General features: G+C 44.4%; 1 protein-coding gene and 1 pseudogene across 2 annotated transcripts; both read right to left on the bottom strand.

Moving 5' to 3' along the window:
* Nucleotides 1-1,503: 1,503 nt before the first annotated feature.
* On the bottom strand, nt 1,504-4,729 carry LOC136471444 (uncharacterized). Of its 2 annotated transcripts, none has more exons than XM_066469178.1 (6): nt 4,506-4,729; nt 3,760-3,917; nt 3,482-3,655; nt 2,491-2,649; nt 2,199-2,369; nt 1,504-1,723 (listed from the first exon to the last, which is right to left on the bottom strand). In XM_066469178.1, the coding sequence occupies exons 1-6, from the start codon at nt 4,594-4,596 to the stop codon at nt 1,694-1,696; spliced, it is 783 nt and encodes a 260-aa protein (XP_066325275.1). In that variant the 5' UTR covers nt 4,597-4,729; the 3' UTR covers nt 1,504-1,693. The 2 variants fall into 2 exon arrangements, with proteins under 2 accessions (XP_066325275.1, XP_066325276.1); XM_066469179.1 differs by having other exon boundaries at nt 4,046-4,729.
* Nucleotides 4,730-15,266: 10,537 nt separating this feature from the next.
* Nucleotides 15,267-18,882, bottom strand: LOC136468779 (palmitoyl-acyl carrier protein thioesterase, chloroplastic-like; annotated as a pseudogene).
* Nucleotides 18,883-19,413: the final 531 nt, after the last annotated feature.

Below are 19,413 nucleotides of genomic sequence, written 5' to 3' on the forward strand. Positions count from 1 at the left end.
CTTCAGGATATCTTTCCGGTGTCTTGCGAGACGCGTCGAGCAGCGCCGTGCCCCGCAAGGCTTATTCTTGTGGGCTGGGCTGCCCCTAGAGGCGTAACCCATGTGGTCTGCCGTGGGTGGGGTCGTACCCCCACAGCTAGTCCCCGAGCGCCTTGTATCCGTCGTACAACGTCGTCTTGAGCTTATCACATTTTAATTTTTTCAATCTTTTTTTTGTCTCATGTGCGCAGGAGGAGGTGAGATTTTTTTTTTTCAGTCCTTTAGCAGCAACAACTATTTATTTTATTTATTATTTTTCAGTCCTTTTTTCTTGTCACTCGTGTGCGCAGGAGGTGACAAAGGTGGAGTTCTGCGCAGCCACCTTTTTGAATTCCGTTTGAACTATACTTAAAATCCTTGTAAAATACCCAAATTATAAGACATGATTTGGATTTTCCAAATACGTTGCTTTTATTGTGTATTTAGACATAGTGTATATCTAAATACATAGAGAAAGCTATGTATGTATAAATGCTAAAACGTGATATAATTTGAAATGAAGGGAGTAATTTTGAAGGTCAAAGTTATCTCTTTTAGAGACCTTTTTCAAACTTAACTTTCAAACCTTACTTTGCAAACCATTTCTTTTAGAGACCTTTTTCAAACTTAACTTTCAAACCGTACTTTGCAAACCATTTAATATATTTTGAGAAGTTATATTTGAAATTATTTGAAAGCTATTTTGAAATCTTTTTAAATCATTTTTAAATGACCATTTTAAAATATTTTATAGCCACATTTAAAAGCCAAAATAAAAGATCTTAGAAACTTTTTTCAACATTAATTGCAAAAATCTAGTTAAGCTTCTTTTTTAAATATGTTCAAATTATTTTTATAATTTAAGCCCTTTTCAAACATACCTTCAAATATATTTGGAACACATTTTCAAAGAAAAATCCCTAACTTGATCACGACGTGCATATGGAGCACCTGTCAATTTTACTCATTAAGTCTTGGAACAAGGATTTCTAGCCTTGGTGATAAACAATAATGAGCCCCAATACATGAGTGCGAGCCCCAATACAGTGACGAACTCATTATTTTTCATTGCAATCGGCAGTTGCAATGTGCAAACCGGCCACTGTTGCAATGTGCAAACCGATATAGCCACTGGTAACTTGACAAATACGACTGCGCGTTAACCGCAATCACTCATGCTTTATACGCAAAAGTTTAAGCCCTTCGATGCCATCCGCACGAGCAACATTCCGCTGCCTGACGCGGCAGATGGTTTTTGAGCCACAAACCACGGAAGGACCCGAGCAACAAGCCAACAACAGCTAATCAGCCACACTACTGTCCCAGTCCATATAATCTGTCACTTTGCTGTTAAGTCACTCCTCCGTGCAGGATTATAAGTTAAGTTCGGATGCGGCAGCGGGTGAACGTACCGCGGCTGCCAAAGTGAAAAATGAGGTTTGGACTACAAAACCTAACGGTGCAGTTAAATCCAAAGATATGTCATTGGAGCAACAAATTTAAATAGCACAGTGCATTCTAGTAGTTGTTACAGTTTGATTTGACAACCATGCCCAACAGCAGTAGGCATGTACTCCGAAACGAGTACTGTGCTTAACCTAGATGCCCATATTAGTGAGCAAAGTGTTCGGGCCAAAAGAAACTTCATCCATGGAGCTGCCCACCATCATTGTTTCTAGTTATTAGCCACTAGATCAAGCCACATCTGCAGTAGAAAAGAAATATCATGAATCAGTTAATCAAGTACTACACATGAAAACAAAATAGGTGCTAGAACCATCATGATAACCTAAGATTAACATGTACAATTTATTCCTGAGTGATTGGCATGTTTACCACCAATGAGACTAAAATTTTTAACACTTGCACAAGGCTTACCATTAAATGATATGAATATAGTCGAATTTGATTAACAGAAGGACACAAGCGGCATTATAAATACTAAGTGAATAAAAAGGAATCTATGCTATCCTTGGCCAACCGGCTCATCCCATGTCGAGCTAACCTGCTCAACATTTTGTATGATCATGTGAAGACAATTAGAACTAAATGAATAAATCCTATGTTACAAACAGAAGGGCATAACAGCATTTAATAACTGGACTGCTCGCCCCACCAAAACATGGAGCAGCCAAAAGAAATCCAACAGCAGCACCATTCTGATCACCCATTCCACTAACCTTGGAAGAAGGAAAGGAAGACTCTTTCAGTATGCTGAGCATAACGTCCAAGGTTCTGGCGCAAATCAAGCAGCATTCCAGAGGCTCGTGCCGTGTGAAAAAGCTGAAGGTGATAAGCTTGTCCTCTTTTTTTATCCAATCACACATCAATTTGCACTCTTTTGTGATGCCCTTTAATTGAAGCCATTGGTGCAGTAAGTGCCGGTAAGTATTAAACATAGAAGAGATGGAGGATGCTAGTTAAACCTAAGAGTGTTTTGGTAGAGGTGGCGTGATGCGGGCAGGCACTTACCACCATGGCGGCGGCGGCATCAATGGCACGGGATCCTTGTAGGTGCATAAGGCTCAAGGCGCACATGCGGATCATGCTGCTCTGCTGGATGAAGCCATCAGTAGGCTCAGCACCATGCTTTAGAAGCTCACATATCAGGTCAGCCTCCTTGCTAATACACTTGAAACCAAAGTTTTGCATTAGTCAAAAGCCATAAAAGAAGTACTACATTACTGAAAGTGCATGTGCCGAGTTGGATAAAAGGAGTAGCGAAACAGTGAGCATGTAGGGCTCAGGCCCAAGTTGGCACAATTAAAATGGCACCGCAACAAATAGATATAGTCTGCAACAATAAAAAGATAAAAGCTTAGATCGAGCACCGTTTTGCAGCAAGAAGCAGATCACAAACGTTAGATGGTGAGTCCAAGCAATCCATAGCAGGTGAAACAGTAAGCATGCAAGGCACAGGCCATGCTCTAGCAACTAGTCATACAACATATTAAGTTTTTGGGAGTGTTCATTAATAACAGGAAGCCAAATGTCAGATAGATCAAGGGAACTGTTTTTAGTGCTAGGCAGACAGGTTTACATATGCTCCTTGTGAGTGCACTAAAAAGACTCAACTTGGTCACTAGATGTGCAAAAACCAATGACTTGAAATCAGATCTCAGATAAAATATAAACTGTGGCGGTAAGACGGGAATCCTTGGTCACATTGTGGTAGTTCACACCAATTTGTAGTTTGTACAGCTACCTGGATTATGAGGACCCTGTAGTATTTTCAAGATTGCATGGAATAGATCAAATATTATCTTGTTACAATGAGTACAAATAGTTTCTCTGTCATGGTGACAACTGAGCAGAGATATTGAAATAGTTCCAAATAGTTTTTTTTCCTGCTCTACTTAGCTAAGTGACTGCGAGAACACATTTGGTCATTAGGATGCAGAGAGAGGAATACATTTCTGTGGTGTGATTTGTTTGGTCTGTTAAGGACAGTTGTGGTACATACCAACAAAGCTGCGGTGGAAACATCAGAAAGTCTCTCTCCTGTGCGTTTGACTTTGTCTGCAAACTCCTGGATAAGGCTACTCAGAATGAAAGTGGTAATGGGTAAGATCTCATCCGTGCATTCTTTCATTCTACGGTCCCACAAAGACACAAGTTCACCCTCCTTCTTGAGACACTACTTGACAGCCAGTTTAACATAGGAAACAAGACAAGCAAAAAACAATTAGGAGCAGGCTTCGACTGATGGTTCAGAAAAGAGGGGCACAGTTCAATACTAACAGTTTCGGCCGCATCAACCAAGCTGATGCCAGTAACTTCAGCAATAACATTGTGATGGCGCTTGAAATATTGCCCAAGGTAGTTGCAATAGTCAGACCACTCAGGGTCACACTTGAATGGCAGCAGCATTTCCCAGCCCCATTCCTTTGCCAACTCATCTTTCGAATGAAAGAAGTAACAACACAAGGGAAAAAGAACCATTATCTTTTTGAAGAATCATTAAATCTTTTGAAGCAACAGTATGAAGACATGAATTATGTTTGTTGAGGGGATGTATACTCTGTACCTCTAGGATCTACATCAATATTTATATCCGACGGTTCTCCACCTTTGTAGGAACAAACATGATTCATGTCCCCCACCGACGGGCCGGCCTTACTCCCCAGCTTTCCTCCAATCCCGAAATCCCCAAACCCTAACCCCAACTCCTAAATCCCTAACCCTAACTCACTCCTAACTTCCTAAGTCACTGAAATGGGCTGGACGAGATAAATCTCGCTGGAAATGGAGAAGATGGGGGCGGATCTCGCCTCGCCGGTGTTGAAGAAGTGCGAGCGTGAAGATTGGGTGCAGGAAAAATTCGGGTGTGGAGGGGCAAGAAAATACTCTAGCATCATATAGCATTTCGCGAAATGACAAAGAAAAGAAACAAAAAAGACTAGCAAAGATGGAAACGGCAACACGGGCTTGAGGACGCAAACAAACAGATAGGCCCGCAGCATTAAATTTCTCGATCAGATCGATACCTAAGTCCTTGAGAACCCAAACCCACGGTGTAATCTTCACAGGACGCAATTCCATCTCCTCCTCCCCGGAGTCTTCGTCCGAGCTCCACATGAGGAGGGCCGGCTGGAGGTGGGGGTGGAGGGCCGACCGGAGTGGAGGGAGAAGCGTCGCCGCCGGGGTCGCGCGAGAGAGAGCGAGCGCGGCGTACACGAGGAGAGCAGTGTGCGAGAGAGAGAGAGAGCGGCGTACGTGAGAGGGGTAAGGATACATTTCTTCTCTGTGAAGAAGCACAGATGAAATGAACGGTCAAGATGATTCGCGTGGCCTTCGATCGGGCCGTCCAGTCTTCCACGTCAGCGATGCAGTTGAAGAAGCACAGATGGATTCACGGGCGCTTTGGGTCAAAGGACGGCACAGTTTTCCATGGCGCAGCGGTGTGGCGGCGATCCGTGTGGCCCGTTGTGTGGCAGACAAGCGCGTGCCCACTAGAATCACGCCACGTCATAGAAGTTTTGGGAATCTGGATGCCGCGTTTAGTTGCTGGCCGGAATCGGCGCCGTCGGAAAGAGAGTCACTGTAGCGCACCGTAGCATTTTATTTTTATTTGATAATAATTGTTCAATGGTTGACTAATTAGGCTCAAAACGTTCGTCTCGTAAAGTACAATTAAATTGTGCAATTAGTTTTTTATTTCGTCAACATTTAGTACTCCATGCATGTACCGCAAATTTGATGTGACGGGGAATCTTCTTTTTGTATAGTGTCAAAGTTGGAAATTTGGTGGAACTAAACATAGCCAGGCACGGAGAACGGAGCGTAGCGGGGTGAAATTTTTTAGCAGGCTTGGCTGATTTACTGAGACGACACGTTGCGGCTGATCGGTTACCCGAACCAGGCCATCCATGTATCCTTTCCCTGCTCCAACTTATTCCTCTGTTGTGTTTGGTTCCTCACCACGTAGCTTTGCCTGTTTCGTTTCATTCCGCTGTCCTCTATCATTCCGCACGGCTCTGTCTTCTCAATTTCTACTTCTCTCGAGATGCAGGATGACACGATGCACCCATGGCATAAGGGCCCATGTGTCACACACTCAAAACTCTTTTCCATGCATGTAACCAAACAAGATCACATCTCGTACTGAATCAACAACAAAGATAATCAAACACGACTAGGTGCACGATTTGAGCATGCATCTCACAATCTTGGACTGACTCTCCATCCCGGTTCTCCATCACCAAAGCAACCAATCACACCCGTTATAAATGATCGACTACCGAGGCAGACAACCTTAAGTTTGCGTTAGGATAACCGCCTCGGTTAATTAATATTAATCGAGACAGTCAACTTACAATGTCCGCCTCGATTAAGTATTAACTGAGGCATTTGCTGGTCTGGCTGTCCTGCCTCGAATAACTGAGGCGGACAACCAGGTCAACCGCCTCAGAGCCCCAAAGTGAAACGCCGTGAAGAAGATTTTCTGTATTAGTACCTCTCTCTTCACCACGCTCCAGCGCCGCCACCCACCATCTTTCCTTTCCATCGGGCCATCCTCCTGCCGCAGCGTTCTCTACCACGCCGACTGCCTTCTCCACCGGAGCTGAGCACCACTCCACAGCATCGAGCTCCGTGCCGGCGTCAAGTTCTGCGTCGATGAACCTCCAATCGTCCAAGCAACAAGTAGATATTGCGCTGAAAACACATATTGCCAATGTATATTTCAAGTGTTTCGATGTTTCAAAGGCATGTTGCAAGTGTTTCGTATAGATATTACAAGCGTTTCATATAAATGTTGCAAAAGTAAATCGAGATGTTGCATATGTTGCAAGGTTGTACACGTATGTTGCAGACGTCTGTTCCTAATGTTTTATCGATTTTTTAGATGTATGTTGCAAGTGTGTTTATCAGAATGTTGCATATGTTTCACACATATGTTGCGAGTGTTTTATCTTGATGTTGCGTATGTTTACAATGGTTTTCAAGTGTTTTCTAGAGTTTTTATAAGTGTTTCAAACTCAAATTTCAAGTGTTTTATCTATCTCCACACATGTATTCTAAGTATTACATCTAAATGTTTTAAAAGTATTTAGGTGTTTTTTACAAGTGTTTGTTTCAAATATTTCATCTGTCTTCAGACATATGTTCTAAGTATTGCATATGAATGTTTTAAAAGTACATTGGGATGTTGCACATGTTGCAATGTGACCTGTTTGCTGCAACTGTTGGAGGGGCGCGAGGGGTCGAGCGGGGGTGCTGACGCCGCGTTGTAACACCCTAAAATTTGCATTCTTTTAAAATAGTTAAATTTGATTTATTTATGTAATTATGTGTGCATTCAAATATAGGAAAAATAATATTTTTTGTGCAATTAAAAATCAATCTTAAGGATAGATACATGTTGATGCACTCATGCTATAGCATTTTATTTATTGGGTTGAGTGGTTTTGATCCAAAACTCAAAATGATTCCAAAAAACTATTTAAAAATAAAGTTGGAAAATTGTTTTGGAAAAAGAAAAGCCAATTCTTTGTCCCTCCCTCTCTTTCTCTCATTCGGCCTGCTGTCCCATTTTCCCGTCGGCCCGCTCGCCCACCTTCCCTTTCTTCCCCTCCCCCTTTTTTCTTCCTGGGCTGGCCCAACTCGAGCGGGCAACCGTTGCCGCGCCCCTCACTCCTCTCCATCGTTGACTGCCTGGGTCCACCTATCAGCGCCGTCGCCCACCTCTCGCGTCTCGCACGGTCATGGTGCAACCGCCGCCCACGCCCACCTCGCGTCGTGGGAGCTCCTCCCCCCGTGCCCCGGTCTCTTTAAAGGAGGCCCAGACCCTATCATAGTTTCTCCTGTTACAGTTCTCCTCTCTTGAGGCCGCATCACAGCCACCGCAGCAGCAGCGAATCCACCGAGCTTGGAAACCACCGTGTCGTTAGCCATTTCTCGCCGCACACCATCTCCGTTCATCTCCGACTTCGTTTTTCATCCGCGGTGAGACCCCTTGTTCCCCTCCTTCTCCCCGTGCCTTTAACTTCGAGAATCATGGCCTCTAGGGCCCTAGCCGTGCGCACCAACAAGCTCTTCCTCGCCGCCGGCCATGGCGAGCACTGCGCGAGCCCTTCCTCGACCGTGTAAATGGCTCGGGTTAGGTCGCAATCGCCCCTGTATCGTCTCCGTGCTCTCGGATGGGCAAACCGAGGCCGCTAGGGCTAGTTTTCATGCACACCGGCGAGCATCCTCGCTGCCGGCCATGGCGGTGCCACGCGGGCCTCTTCCCGGCCGCGTGAAGCCTCAGAATGAACTCGTAGTCTCCCTCGCTTCGTCTCGGTGCCCTCGTATGTCAAAATCGTGGCCCGTAGGGCCCGTATCGATCGCTCCGGCGACCTCCTCGCTGCCGGCAATGGCTACGCTACCGCGGCCACCACTATTCCGCTCGGCTCCTCCCCCTCTCCCTTCCCCTTTCTAATCTGAGCCACCCATCGCTTGATCAACGGCCGTGGATGACCGATACCCCTTCGCGAGGCAGAATTGCTTAAGAGCCCCTCGGCTTTATTTTTTTTACACATGCAGTCCTCAGCTAGTTTAAATATCCTAGATTTAATTTTATTTAAATTTGAAAATAGTTCATTCTATTTATAGAAATGCCACTGCATTGTTTTGCTTATAAAATCGTTATTTTAGCTCCGAATCGACCCATTCAAATTGCGTTAGGTTCGTAATTAAGTTCTCTACATGTTAATACCACTGTCAAACATGTTTGCAACATTTAAATTTTGAGGTTAGATTTAATTAAATAAATTGCTATTGGAAACCCCGTCTAATTCATAACTTTCGTGTTTTAGCTCTGTTTTTCGTGAACGTCACGTCTATGTGATCATAGAGAGACGTAGATTCTTTTTAAGAACCTTTTTATCTTGTTTTTATGCCCTGGTGTACTGTTCTAATCCCATAATTGTTTGCTTTGCATGAATGCCTTTGGAATGCTTGTATGTTGCTTTGTTGGTCGAGTTCAGACGATAAGGAGAACGTTGGAGACTAAGATTTCTTTGATGACCAGCAGGAGCAGCCCAAGTTCATTAAGCAAGTCAAGTATAGCACAAGATCTACCTTGATGTCCTATTCACCATTTATTAATTTCTCATTTGCATGTGTCTAATTTTGATACCCGTAAGGACATCCTAGTGATTGAGTATCATGTTTCTTTGTCTCCTACGGGTTATATGCATATGGGTAGTTTGCTAGTGCTCAATGTAACTGTACATGATCTACATAATGACTAATGGTTCTATAGAACGAAAAGGTAAAAATTTGCTTTTAAACAACTGAATTATAGGGTGAAGAAGCAAATGACTTTTGATCATGATGCTCTTGGCCCTCCATAAGGACTTATTTGTCGGCAAAAGCTAGGACTGACAGTGCAACCGTGAGGGTCACATGGCTCTGACTTTAGCTCAGTAATAGGACCTTTTCTATCTTGTTAGAGGTTACCTTTATGGCGTAAAAGGGGCTTGCTATGTTGGGTATAGAGCTGACTCTGTTCCTATGTGTATAGCCGCGATGGAGATGTGCCATAGGAAAGGGGGTCCTTACATCTGCCTGCCAAGGAAACCTAGCAGCCCTAACTTGTTAAAGAAATCTATGAAATGGCTTCATAGTGTACTCCGTCCGCTCACCTTAGTAGTGTTATGGGAGTAATTAACCCGGACATATGGGAATCATGACTCACGGTGAATGTGCACAACCTCTGTAGAGTGTTACAAACTGTTATAACAGTCGTGCTCACGGTCACGAGCGGCCCGGAAAACTCATAGAGTAAATGGTTACTTATTGTTGTTCATTTATGATGTTCTACGATGATAATATGATTCAATTGATTCTGATATCTGATCATGTGGGTTTAATTGGAGCTTAAGCATACTTGATAATAGTTGATGATAAAATCTTGACTTACTAAAAGTGCTAACCATAGTAAACCAGAGTCACCCTTTTTGAGCTTTCATAACCCCATGTTATCTTGTTAAGTACGGAAAGTATTTACGCTTGTTTACTTTCAATATTGGATAAAAATCCTGGATGGGTAACAAATGTCAACGGATATGAGGAGTTTCTAGAGGACTTTTAGTCTTGTGGTCAACCAGTTGACCATCCCTATATTGGAGCTATCATGAGAGAGCTACCTTTTTAGTTTCCACTGTGTTGTGTAAGACTATGTGATGATATTAATCGTGATGTAAGATACACCGTGATGATACTTTTTATAATTTGTCAACTTATGTGTGTGACTGATCTCTGGACACACATGAGACTTATGCATTCAATTTTATCCTTAAAATTAGGTGTGACAAATTGGTATTAGAGCCAGGTTGACTGTAGGATGTAAGCCTAGTTAGAGATGGTCGTTTTAGCATCTTTGCTCCACTAGTTTCATGCTTATTGTCTCATTCTTGTTTTTTATTAAAATATCTATGATTTTCATACCTTAATCTATTATATAAAATTGTTGATTCTAATTCTATCTTACTCTAAATCTATAGATGCCTTGTAACCCGAAGATCGCCCGCCTTAGCTCTACAGGCTACCGTGCCATGTTCACCTCCTGTGCTCCACAGGAGGAGGAGATTGTGGTCATCTCCGATGATGAGGTGGAACCCTTGATCGAGGAAGATGAGGAGTGGATGGCTACCCCGACCCCCGCACCGGCACCTGCACCCGCACCTGCTCCTACTCTAGCTGTTGCACATGTCTATGCTGTTGCAGCTACACCAATGGAGTCATCAGCTACTTCACCAAAGCCTATGCCACCCCCAGCCATCCCTGTGGTGGATGAGGAGATGGGTTGGACATGCAAATACTACTTCAAGCAGGCCCCGAAGATGGCCTACTACCACACCCTTCTTACTCAGGTGCTGGATGACTACTACACTGATCTGCATGCCTCCATCAACTATCACTATGTAGAGTACCAGCACCCTTTGGAGGCAACTTTTTGGAAGGTAGAGCTGGTTGTCATCGCCTGGAATGACATAAAGAATGGACATGAGGTGGAAACTGTCTGCAGTGCCACTGCTAGACGGGCTCATGCATTGGTTGGCATGGAAGATGCAGCGCAGGACGCTTACATCTACTACCATGGTCATTGTTTTGAGGCCATGAAGGAGGATCGTTTTAGGTTCTTCCTCACAATGATCATGAGGGTAATTGGCAGGTCTTAGCACCACCAGAAAGTGATCGAACTCTAGAAGCAATAGTGCGACATGTCCATACCATGCATGGGGTAGATGAAGAAGTCAAGGGAGAGCTACGTGCATCACAAAGGGCTGAGAGGCGTCTCCAGAAGCAGGTTGACGAACTACGTGCTCAACTTGGGCTGCCACTAATCTACAAGAAGAAGCTCCAGTCATTCACCATGGTTGACATAGCCCCCTAGGTGTTTGGTGCCTTGTTTAAAGCTACGACATTATTAGTTTGTGTGTCATGTCTAGTCTTGTTTTGTCTTATGAACTTTAGTGATTAGATGCTTTTAATTGTGAACTTGGATGATTTGGAGTTTATTTGATTGCTGGAAGTTTGTGGGCATGTCCACAAATTCCATAGGTTTGAACCTTAAGTTTAGATAAGGTCTTGATGCAGATGGGTTGCTTTATCATATCTCTGCTGTGCTATTTTCTAGAGCATCCTGTGTTCTTTATCTTGTATCTTGAGATCTGGGCTACCGAAAATTCGAAATTTTTGTGGAGATATCTAGACTTCTGTATCTTTCAAATGTCTCTAGAATCACATTTATATCTATTCAGGTTTGTGAGATCTAGCTGTCACAAGTTGATGATTCTGCGCAGTCTAGAACTCATAACAAATTCGGTTTAGCTCTATTTTTTACCATGCGTATGTCAGAATATGTAAAAGTGTTCTAAATAAAAGTTGTAGCTAATCCCCTAAGCTTTCTAACCATTCTTGGTATGCCTATGTTGGGTCTCTAAAACTCAAGTTATGATAGATTTACTGAACTGCTATATTTGAACCTTATCCAGAAAATTCTCAGTGTTGCTCTTTATCATTTATAAGTTCTCTATAATTTGGAAATCTCTAAAAGTTTGCACATTTATTTGGAAAGTAGATGGTCGCAAGAGGAGGAAGAGGCAGAGGCCATGGTCGTGGTCATGGTGCTCCCATGAATCCACCACCGCCGCCACTAGTGACTATGGAGCAATTAATGGGAATGCAAGCACAGTTGATGCAAGCCATGATGCAACGCTTGGATAACGAACCTGCAAGAGGACCACTGCCTATTCAGGTTAGAGACAAGCGTGGAGAATTCATGAAGGGTCACCCTTCGGTGTTCACCCACGCCTTAGACCCCTTGGAGGTAGACGATTGGTTGCGTGCTGTGGAAAGGCAACTTAACATAGCACAATGCAATTATCTTGAGAATGTGTTGTATGCTTCTGGTCAACTCCAGGGAGCAGCTCAGGATTGGTGGGAGTCCTTCCATTATGGACGTCCCAACGATGCTCCTATTATCACCTGGCGGGAATTCAAGGACAATTTCTGGTCATATCATATCCCCAATGGACTAGTGGAGTTGAAGCAGGAGGAATTCAGGTCCCTTAAGCAAGGATCCATGTCTGTGGTGGAGTATCATGAGAAGTTTGCTCAACTATCATGCTATGCTCCAAATGATGTAGCTGAGGATGGTGAGAAGCAACGCTACTTCCTCAAAGGACTTTATGATGGCCTACAGCTCCAACTTATGTCCAACACATACCCTAACTTTTAGTCATTGGTGAACCACGCTATTGTGATTGACAATAAGCGCAAAGAGATGGAGGCCAAGAAGAGGAGGCTTCAAGGGCAAGCTTATGGAAGCAACACCCGCCCACGTGCCTATCCCTAGCAGGGTTTTCAGTAGAGGAATCAAGGACCAGCTAACCAGGGAAACCATGGTCAGTATTCTCCACGTAACTAGATCCAGCAACGCCCTCAGTACCAGCAACAGTTTGGTAATCAGCGTCTCCAACAACAGATCGGCAATCTAGCATCACACCAGGGAATGCCCAACAATGCTCCTATAAAGAGTGGCGCACCCAATAACCCTAACGCATGCTACTGCTGTGGAGAAGTATGTCACTATGCTCATCAGTGTCCAAAGAAGTAGAACCAGCAAGCTCCATAGAACCAGAATGGCAATCCGAAGTTCAATGCCCGACCACTTCACACTGCAAAAGTGAACTATGTGTCATTTGATATAGCTTAGGAGATGCCTAAGGTCATGTTGGGTACGTTCAATGTCAACTCTATCTCTGCTATAGTATTTTTTTGATTCAGGTGCTTCGCATTCATTTATTTCCTAAGCTTTTGTTAGAATGCATAGCATACCTTTATGTGCCATGGAAAACCCCATACTAGTAAATTCACCAGGAGGTAGCATGCTAGCTTCTTATTGGAGTCCCTCAGCTAGCCTTTCCTTAAGGGGGGTAGACATCAAAGTGAAACATATTGTGTTGAGAACAGCGGGAATTGATCTTATCCTAGGTATGGATTGGATGGGCAGTGATTCAGTGTTAGGAGAGATCTGTTGTTGTGACATTACCCAATGGAGATAGAATCTATGTAGAAGTGGTAGTGCAAGCTCAGCCAACAGCCACTATGAACCAACTGGATGGTGATGCCAATAAACAAGATCGTGTTGTGGAGGAGTTCCCGGAAGTTTTCCCTAATGACTTGCTAGGTATGCCACCTGACCGTGACATTGAATTCATTATTGAATTATTACCTGGAACTACACCAATAGCTAAATGTCTATATAGAATGGGGGTTAATGAATTAGAAGAGCTTAAGAAACAACTAAAAGAGTTGTAAGAAAAAGGTTTCATACGCCCCAGTTCTTCCCCATGGGGGGCACATGTGATCTTTATGGGTAAGAAGGATGGTACCCAATGGATGTGTGTGGATTATCGTTCACTTAATGAGGTTACTATCAAGAATAAATACCCTTTGCCAAGGATTGATAATTTGTTTGATCAGTTGAGAGGTGCCTGTGTGTTCTCCAAGATTAATCTCCGCTCAGGTTACCATCAGCTAAAGATTCGAAACTTAGACATACCCAAGACAACATTCACTACATAGTATGGCAGAGGGTGTGAGATCCCCTCTAGAAATTCTGACATCGCGCATTGTAGTGGCAGGCATGTTGTGGATAGCGTCCTGTACCTCAAGTGCTGCGCTAGCCTGCTCCAGACATTGCCGCTATAGTCCGTTTGCTATGCGTTGATGATGCGAGCAGATGGTGGGTGGTCCGTGGGTGCAATGTCTGGAGTAGATGATTCTAGGGCAGAATCGCACCACCTGGGTGCTTCCTGCTGGTTGCACCTACATCTGATGTTGGAGGGGAGCACTTGGCCGCCTAGAGTAGACATGTCCCATGCAAAAGTGGTGTTCTACAGCAAGGTGTGAGCGCCACTGTGTCGCGATGCCGGGGTCATTAACGGGGAGAACCTGCAATTCAGACGGGCATGAGAAAGGTGCAGTGGCCGTCAGCGACTCTGATGAAGAGTTGCTTAGTGATGCGACATCAGGTTGGGCGTCCGGCTTCTAGGTTGAATAGGCTGTGGGCGGTGGAGTCATTGCCTGGTCATCGAATTGACTTTGGTTGGCATGCACCTTGGGAGCACTTGGTGATGGGTGTTGGTTGTCGCCGTTGCCACCACTGAAGTCAGGCGACTTATAGCGTAGGCATGGTGACGGGGACTTTGAGCACGCCATTCTATGGCTCGGCTCCAAACGCACATGTCTGTGGGGCCTACGGTGGGACGTCCACTCCCTACTCTGACTTCGGGTTTAGCGATGGACATCCACCAGGCGCCCGAGGGCAGCAGGCTTAGCGAGCTGCTGTCGAGTCCTCCTGTTGTTGCCTACAGTGTTGCTCGGGGTAGAGAGGCGGGAGCCATGGCCAGCAACGATGTTGTCCAGAGGGTGTCAACAACCTCCATGCTCGGGGCTTTGGTGTCAACGGCCACCATGCCTCGACTCCGAACGCTCCCGCTCTTGGTCCTTGGGCTCATGCGAAAGGCTGTGGGTGAGACGCGAGTACCAGTTTTTGCCCTGACATTCATGGCACCCATGACGGTCGTTGTCATTATCACGATGGCTATCACAGACGTCAACAGGCGGAGGGTCATGGCGGTCATGTGGCATCCTCTCCCCATCAACAACACCGTAGTGCCACGTGTATTCACAAGCACGTCCATCTCTACCTAGTGGGTCCTCCACCAGGTCAAGGTGCACCAACACGCTAAAGGTGAGTCCCCGATGGCCGCGAGCAGGTTGTGAGTTGTGAAACTCTGCTTTCCTACACAACAAGGTTAGCTAGGTTACCTTTGGAATGTCAGATGGGTTGTGCGTCCATGCCTAGACATAGAGTGTCCTAGTGTCCTCATGGTCCAGCAAAGACTTCTCGATGTAGTCAAGGTCACAAGCTTTGGCGACTGCCCTCTTGGCGATGCTCTCATTCTAGGCATGAAGTGGGATGCCCTCCAGGCACAAACAAACGTGGTACTTGAGGTCACAGATGTCGCCATGCATGACTAGCTGCCATGGCCTTGTGTAGATGTTGAGATTGCGATAGGGGAAGGTTCCCTATGCCATAGCCTCGTCATGGTGGTGTCGGTGCTTGAAATTGATGAAGAAGTCTTCGAGGAAGTGCTTGACGATGGTGACATCCTTCGGGCGAATTGGAAAATGGTGGTAGATGGCCCTCTTGATGACCTCTGGCTCCACCACCTACTGGTCCCCCCCAGCTAGGCCACCATGCCATGCATGGAGAGGTGGTCGAGCTCATGGTCCATGTCATCTATGGAGAAGGCCACGGCATAGGTGTCTAGAGGACGGATAGAGGGGTCCCCGGGCCTAGCCATCGTGGACCTTCCTAGAGGGGGGAAGTTGCTGTTGTCGAATGGTGGAGGAGCAGTCTTAGGCAAGGGAGCTTGCTGCCGGGAGGATGAAGGTCTGCCTTTGCATACTCTGCTTTTATGCCCCTAGCGACCACAAGAGAAGCACCGCTCTGGGTCCCTGTAGTCTACCGCAGCGTGGCCAGGGGAGAGACATCTAAAACATTTACCTCTCATGCGCCTCAGCAGATCATTGCTATGGTGGTAATGCACCGATTTGACCTGGGTGGTTGAGGGAGTTGAATGCATCATGCCTTTAAACTCTGGGAGATGCCACTAGCACCTCGGGCGCACCATGGACCAGCCACCTTCATCTTCTAATGCGAGGTGTGCGTGTGAATGCTCCCCATCGGCCTATTGGCTTGCCCTGGTGACTGCTCTGAGCCACCCCTCTTAGGAAGGAAACCCCCATCAATACAGGGCGCTACAGCCTAGAGGGGGGAGTTGAATGCTTGGTGGATTGAGCGCCAGAGGCATGCTTCACTACAGTGGATCAACGGATTATGTAAACTAGTGAAATGCCGAGTAGCACAAGCAAAAGGAAGAGCTCAATTATAACAAAACTCCTAGGGCTAAATGAGCAGGGAAGGCGAACTTTCAGTAGACTATCCTGAATTCTACATCCTGCAAACCCAAGATTAGATGAAGAATTTGCGTTAGAAACTACAAACAGGAATTCTAGTTTAAAGCTTCACAGATCAAGAGCACAAACAAAAATAAAAGCATATGATTGTGTACCGAATGACCAATTGAACCGATTATTTATCTAAAAATAGCATTCCATGACCTCTTGTGGCAAAAAAAATGTGGCATATTTTAGGAAATAGTCTATTCAAACAGACAACTTAGCTATTGAACAACATAAGGAGTATCAACAACAATTGCGCCTTTTAAATTCTGAAGGCAGTTTGATTTTAAAATGTAGCAACATAACAAATACTCCCTCCATTCCAAATTATAAAACATTTTAGCTTTTCTAGATACATTTCTTTTACTATGTATCTAGACATAGTGTATATCTAAATGCATAGAAAAAATAATGTATCTAGAAAAGTCAAAACGTCTTATAATTTGAACGGAGGAGTACCATGATTTCTTTATTGTCCATCAAGACAGTTAGGCATACATCACAAAAAGCAAAAAGCCAGATAGGAGCATCGAGGCCCTATTTGCCGTTGAAAGGGGCAACGACAAACAACAAAAAGACCTCTAAATGTTCTATTATACATGAAATAGGATGTCTTACAGCAGAGGAAGTCACTAAATCATAGTGTTTGAATATGATAAATGCTCAAACTGTACGAAAATTGATTTTATCACCTACCAATAAGTTGACAGGCTTAACGACAAAGCAAGTGATCCAAATAATTACCAACACCATATATAAACTACTCAGGACCAAAATTAATAGAGCAATGAATGTTATGTACATTGCAAAGACCAATTTGTTAATCTCAAGGATCCAGTTCATAAGGATCCTAACATAAACTGAACAACATAAAGATGCATACAAAAAGTAATATTGTTTTTACCTCAAGAATCCACCCAATGTATCTAACATTGTTGACATGCTGCTTTAGATCAAGATTAGACCATCGAGGCTGCATTATGTTGCATACCAATAAGCATAAATTACGTAAGTAACAAACACTACCAACCATAACATAGGACGCCAACTCATGGCGTGTACAATTTTTACAGTCAAACCCCTTCGGACGTATTTTCTAGCCCTGGCTTCACCATTCCCTGGCAATTTTGGAAGTTTGCGGCTGTCTTCATCAGCAATAGCAGTGCGCTCAAAAAAATATGGTGCTATTTCTGTCCTCACTTCATCAGGAATCCTTGCGAGTTTTCTAGTATGCTTATGCATCATAAGCCATTTACTGTTTATTTCACCAAAGAATGAGGAAAAAGTATCAGCAAAATGCAAATGGCCAAACAACAAAATGCTAATAGGTTTTGGATCAGCAAGAACAAAAATGAATGCATAAAACAATAGTAATATGACAGGGAGGACAACCCATAATTTGTCTATGCTGTAATGCTATTAATTTAAACGAGCACAAAATCAAGATCAAAACCTTGTAGCCCTCAGTATAGTCTGGCCTGTGTAGCGATCATGTAAATGCCAATCTCGATGCATTCTATTTTTACCATGACCACTGACCCATGTATCTATACCAACTATATCGCCCCAGCATAAAAATTAAAAAAAAGCATTTGATTCAAAAAATAACAGAGCCTTAAATTACCCAAATGCAACTAGGTTAATGAAGTACATGGTGAAATAGATGAGTTGTAACATATATCGTCTTTCAAAATTATCATGCTAATAATCAGAAGAATAATTTATTGGAGACTTTTCCAAGCTGACTTTTCAATTAAAATAGATATCAACCACCTACTTCCAAATATCACTGTCACAATTATCATCAACGACTTTTAGGCCCCTAATTTCTCGCATGAATAGTTCACACCCAGGTTCTCACCTAACATCATTATCACATTTCCAATCAAACATTCTGAAGCCACTGAACAGATCTCAAACTTCACAGCAACGACGAGGGGGGGGGGGGTTCTCCTACCTATCGTAGCACAGCAAGCTCGCAACAAAGCAAGAAACCAGAATTGACCCCTAGCTGGCTAGCTTGACAAGTTCACATTATTAGCATAACTTCATTTTTAAAAAAGATATCACTTAAACAAAAACTAGAGCCAATTCAGCCTGAGGATTCGAATAACCAAAATATTTTGCAGTGTGTACCAGCATGGATACTGCTCCACCAGGACCTACATCTGACCGACAACCCAGAACAAGTTCCGTTTGCTCATCTTTGGCGTTGAACCAAAGCCATCACCAAGCAGCCCAGCGCTCTTGACATGATTAAGGGCCGTCTCCTAAACGCAGAAACATGATCAAAAAACAATATTAGCATCCACAATGGGCACCTTACAACACAATCAGACGTTATTGCCTCACTTGACTCACCTGTAAATGATTCTTCAGCGTCTCTATGGATGCCGTCCTGTTGGCCCCAATCTCATAGGATTGGATGGAGAAGTCCTACCGGAACACCTGCCCGTTGAAGCCGAACGTGTCGATGAGCATGTCGGGGCGCTTGGGCTTCTAGTCGATGAGCGTCCACTGCCGCTCGGCTGCCAGGAAGATGGTCGTGATGGCCGCGAGTAGCACGCTCCAGTTTGGCAGCTGGTTGTAGAACGTCCTCGGAGTTGGAGCCGAGGAGCGAAATGCGTCGTCCTCACCGTCAGTCACCGTAGCCTTGACACCACTGTTCACCTTGGGAACGGCGACATGCGTGCGTGCCCTTGCTGAGGACCTCACCGCGCCCACATTGGCGGCAACCCCACTCATGTCTAGGTTGTTGTCTTTGGACCTGCCTAGGGTGTTCTTGGCCGCCGAAGCCGACACCAGGAAGAACGTCGACGAGGCGATAGAGGCGGCCATGAGTGAGTGAGTTATGGATGGATACAGCCGTAGAGCTCCCGTGCCCAGTCAAATCAAAGTATTGCACGGAGAACTCGTACTGGATTTCAGAGGAAAATAACCTTAGATTTCTAAAAAGATAACAATTTTTATGATTATTAATCGATTGGAGGGGCTAAGGGGGAGAATTCTTTGAACAGAAACTTCCTAGAATCCTAGAATATGGAGAAGGGACCACTGGTCCACTGCTGCTACCGATTTGTCAAAGCAAACTCTTGAAATAACGCAAGTGGAAAAAATAGCATGCTGGTAAAACCTCAGTCATACTAATCGAAGAAGCAAGACTTTCAGCTGAATTGCTATTTCTTTCCAACAAAATGAACTAAACTCGTCTGGTTTGTTTTCCCCTTTGCTAACCTAGAATTTCCAACCCAATTACCGAAAAGGGAACATTTATGTCCTAGAAAACATCCGGTAGAGTAGAGGGTGACCGCGCTCGAGAAGGAGATGCGGAGACGAACTATCACAAAATCTGGTCGCTAGACCAAGGGG

Source organism: Miscanthus floridulus, chromosome 8 (genome assembly GCF_019320115.1).
Source record: "Miscanthus floridulus cultivar M001 chromosome 8, ASM1932011v1, whole genome shotgun sequence".
Lineage (NCBI taxonomy): Eukaryota > Viridiplantae > Streptophyta > Magnoliopsida > Poales > Poaceae > Miscanthus > Miscanthus floridulus.

Excerpts from the sequence above, each read along its gene's own strand:
- LOC136471444 (XM_066469178.1), bottom strand. The coding sequence starts at position 4,596 with ATGTGGAGCTCGGACGAAGACTCCGGGGAGGAGGAGATGGAATTGCGT. Across the intron at positions 3,918-4,505 it reads TTGGGTTCTCAAGGACTTAG|ATGAGTTGGCAAAGGAATGG; the intron begins GTATCGATCTGA and ends TTCATTCGAAAG. Across the intron at positions 2,650-3,481 it reads TTTCCACCGCAGCTTTGTTG|TGTATTAGCAAGGAGGCTGA; the intron begins GTATGTACCACA and ends TTTGGTTTCAAG.